We start from the raw sequence: 2,807 nt of genomic DNA, 5'->3' as shown, positions 1-2,807 counted from the left end.
CATCCAGAACTCATGAAATATTTAAGAAGCATGGCCCTTGGCTGCAAGGGAGTTTCCAAATACCGGGTACCCCATCCACTCCATCATCAGCAGGACGACCAAGAAAAAGTTTTGTCGATTCTAGTGACCGTTCAAAGAGGAGAAAAACAGAACAGCTCAGGAAAGATGTGGAACCAGAAGCTATTGTTTTTGCAGCTGAAACTTGTTTGACAACAAGTGGCAAAAGAAGTGCTGCAACCGTCCTCAAAGATCTTAAAACATCTCCCAAACGAGCGGGAAAGTATAAAAAAGCCTATCGCAGCAGTCTTGAACCTACAAAAAAATCATTGACACCGTTAGAGGCTCTTTTAATATTTACTGACGCAGGCCTAACAAAATCTCTATATGAAATCGTACATACAAGTGACAAGAAGCAATGGCCCTGCTACAGTATTTTGGTCGAAGAAAAAAAACATGCTTTCTTGATCATGATTCGTTCACAGTCACAGAAAATTTAGCTGAAGTAGACTTACAAAGTCTGTTAAACCATACTGCCGAAAGATTGGTGTTGTATTTAGAAGAAGTTATCAAGACTCTAACGGAAAGTGGGCGTAAACATATGAAATTATCTACGAAATGGGGTTATGATAACTCCCAGCAGACACAGTTTAATCAAAAGTTTGAGGATGACTCTAATTCTGATGCCAGTATATTTCAATGCTCAATGGTTCCATTACAGCTAACTTGTGGAGTAAATAAAAAGGTTATCTGGCAAAACCCTACACCATCGTCTCCAAGGTTTTGCAGGCCAATTCGAATTAGGTTCATAAAAGAAACTGCTGATGTAATAGCTGAAGAAATTGCTTACATGGAAAACAAAATTGCAGGCTTGAAACCAACTAAACTTCAAGACATAGCAGTAGAACATGTGATGATGTTAACTATGATTGACGGAAAGTCTGTAACGCAGCAACCACCACTAAATCGACCATGCGATATTATATTTGTGAAGCAACATCAAGACAATTTAATGATTTGGACAGAACATGTGTTGACAATCAAAGCAGCTACAAATTTGGACTATCCATTCTGAATGCTAGAATACGGTGTTTTGAAAGTCTCCTTCACCTATTATATAAATTGCCTGTAAAAAAATGGCAGAAAAGGCTGAATGAAGATGAGAAGAGACTCTTCTCAGATAGGAAAAAGAAAATCCAAGATGAATTCAAGAGCAAAATGGGCATTCTTGTCGACATACCTAAGGTTGGATTTGGGAATACCAATAACGGCAACACAAGCAGGAGATTCTTCAACGAACAGGAAACATCTGCAGATATCACTGGAGTAGACTTCCGTTTAATTTCCAGAATGAAAATTATCCTAGAAGTAATTTCCAGTGGCCACAAGATTGATGTAGAAAGGTTCAGACAGTATACTTTGGATACTGCAAAGCTTTATGTTGAACTATACCCCTGGTGTCACATGACTCCAACTCTGCATAAAGTTTTAGTACATGGTCCTGATATAGTAGAGAATGCGCTTTTGCCAATTGGACAATTGTCGGTAAAGGCTGCCGAAGCCAGAAACAAACATTTCCGGGAGTACAAACTTAGCTATGCTAGAAAATTTTCTAGAAAAGATTGTAACCAAGATATCATCAATAGGTTATTGTTAACATCCGACCCTCTGTTGTCCAACATTGGGAAAAAGAAACACAAACTTACAAAGCCTTTTTCAAAAGAAGCTGTGGAATTGCTTCTTCCTGGAGAAGTCCAAAATTCCGACACTGAAAACAACGAAAATGAAGAATATTCTGACAATGACGAAGTGGAATCTAATTAAATATTAAAATATAGTATGTTATTTATTATAATAAAGTTTGAAAAATAATATATCTTTTATTTCCTCAAATCCTATTGAATAGAATAAAATGTAATCCCTAAAGTACCCATCTTTCCCCTATATTGAACGCCACTGGCTTGGATTTGTACAAAATTATTTAATTTACAATTTCTTGTCATATGGTAAAGTTTTCAGCTGTTAAAAAGAGAGAAATAATTTTGGCCAGCTAAAATCGTCAAATACTCCTACGTGCGACGTTTAAAATATAAAACGATTACAAAATACAACGAATGGTAAATTTCAATTTCAATTTCGTATCTTTAATTTAAAGGTAAATCTTAAAGAAATTGTTGTTTAAATATGGTATTGTAATTTTTGTTTCATTTTTTTTTGTTCAGGCTTTTGGATTCTTTTCAGCTGTTGGTTTGGCAATTCAGAGTTTGTTTCATTTCAAAGAGTTCAGAACTCCCGCCTAGATTAAAATGGTCTTAAACAAAGCATCATATTTAACAATTTTTTTTTATAATTGAATTTCTATTACCACAGCATTACCACTGATGTGAAAACCCAATCTTAATACTGATGTAACACAATTGTTGTGTAGTAACCTGTTATATAATATATTTTGTAAAGTAGATAATTGAAGTCATTTATTACTTAGGCATTTATTTTAAAAACTGCCTCATACATTCATAAATTATTCTGACCTTAGAATGAATGGAAAGTTTAAAGATAAGTTTGACTAGGAATTGGAAAGATAAAGAAAAAAAAACAACAAAAAAAAAAACTCCCTTCAACCTGAAAGATAAAGAAAAAAAAAGCAAATAAAACTCATTTCACCTGATGTTTAATCTGAGAATTCTTAAATGTGTTAGATAAGAATTTTTGCAATAGCGAAAAAAATTTTTAGCACTTTTGCGTGAGAACATCTTTGTATGAATACTTAACAACGTCTTCTAACTCTTGGATTCTCCTTCACCAATATG

The 2,807-nt window shown here is 34.3% G+C and overlaps 1 protein-coding gene and 1 pseudogene across 1 annotated transcript in view; both read left to right on the top strand.

Annotated features, from left to right (window-relative positions):
- LOC149880758 (uncharacterized) overlaps positions 1 to 822 on the top strand; it is a 1,012-nt pseudogene extending 190 nt beyond the window's left edge.
- The window catches only part of LOC149880757 (plasmolipin-like), a 9,701-nt gene extending 7,243 nt beyond the window's left edge, over positions 1 to 2,458 (top strand). The window contains exon 5 of the mRNA XM_090069394.1: positions 2,220 to 2,458. Coding sequence (XP_089925520.1) covers positions 2,220 to 2,297 — 78 coding nt within the window. The 3' untranslated portion in view covers positions 2,298 to 2,458. The remainder of the gene's footprint in view (positions 1 to 2,219) is intronic.
- Positions 2,459 to 2,807: the final 349 nt, after the last annotated feature.

Source organism: Hydra viridissima, unplaced genomic scaffold (genome assembly GCF_058129835.1).
Source record: "Hydra viridissima isolate aposymbiotic clone 2 unplaced genomic scaffold, HvirCarnegie_v1 scaffold_12, whole genome shotgun sequence".
Lineage (NCBI taxonomy): Eukaryota > Metazoa > Cnidaria > Hydrozoa > Anthoathecata > Hydridae > Hydra > Hydra viridissima.
Note: the sequence above shows the minus strand (reverse complement) of the source record. Positions and strands in the feature narration are given on the sequence as shown.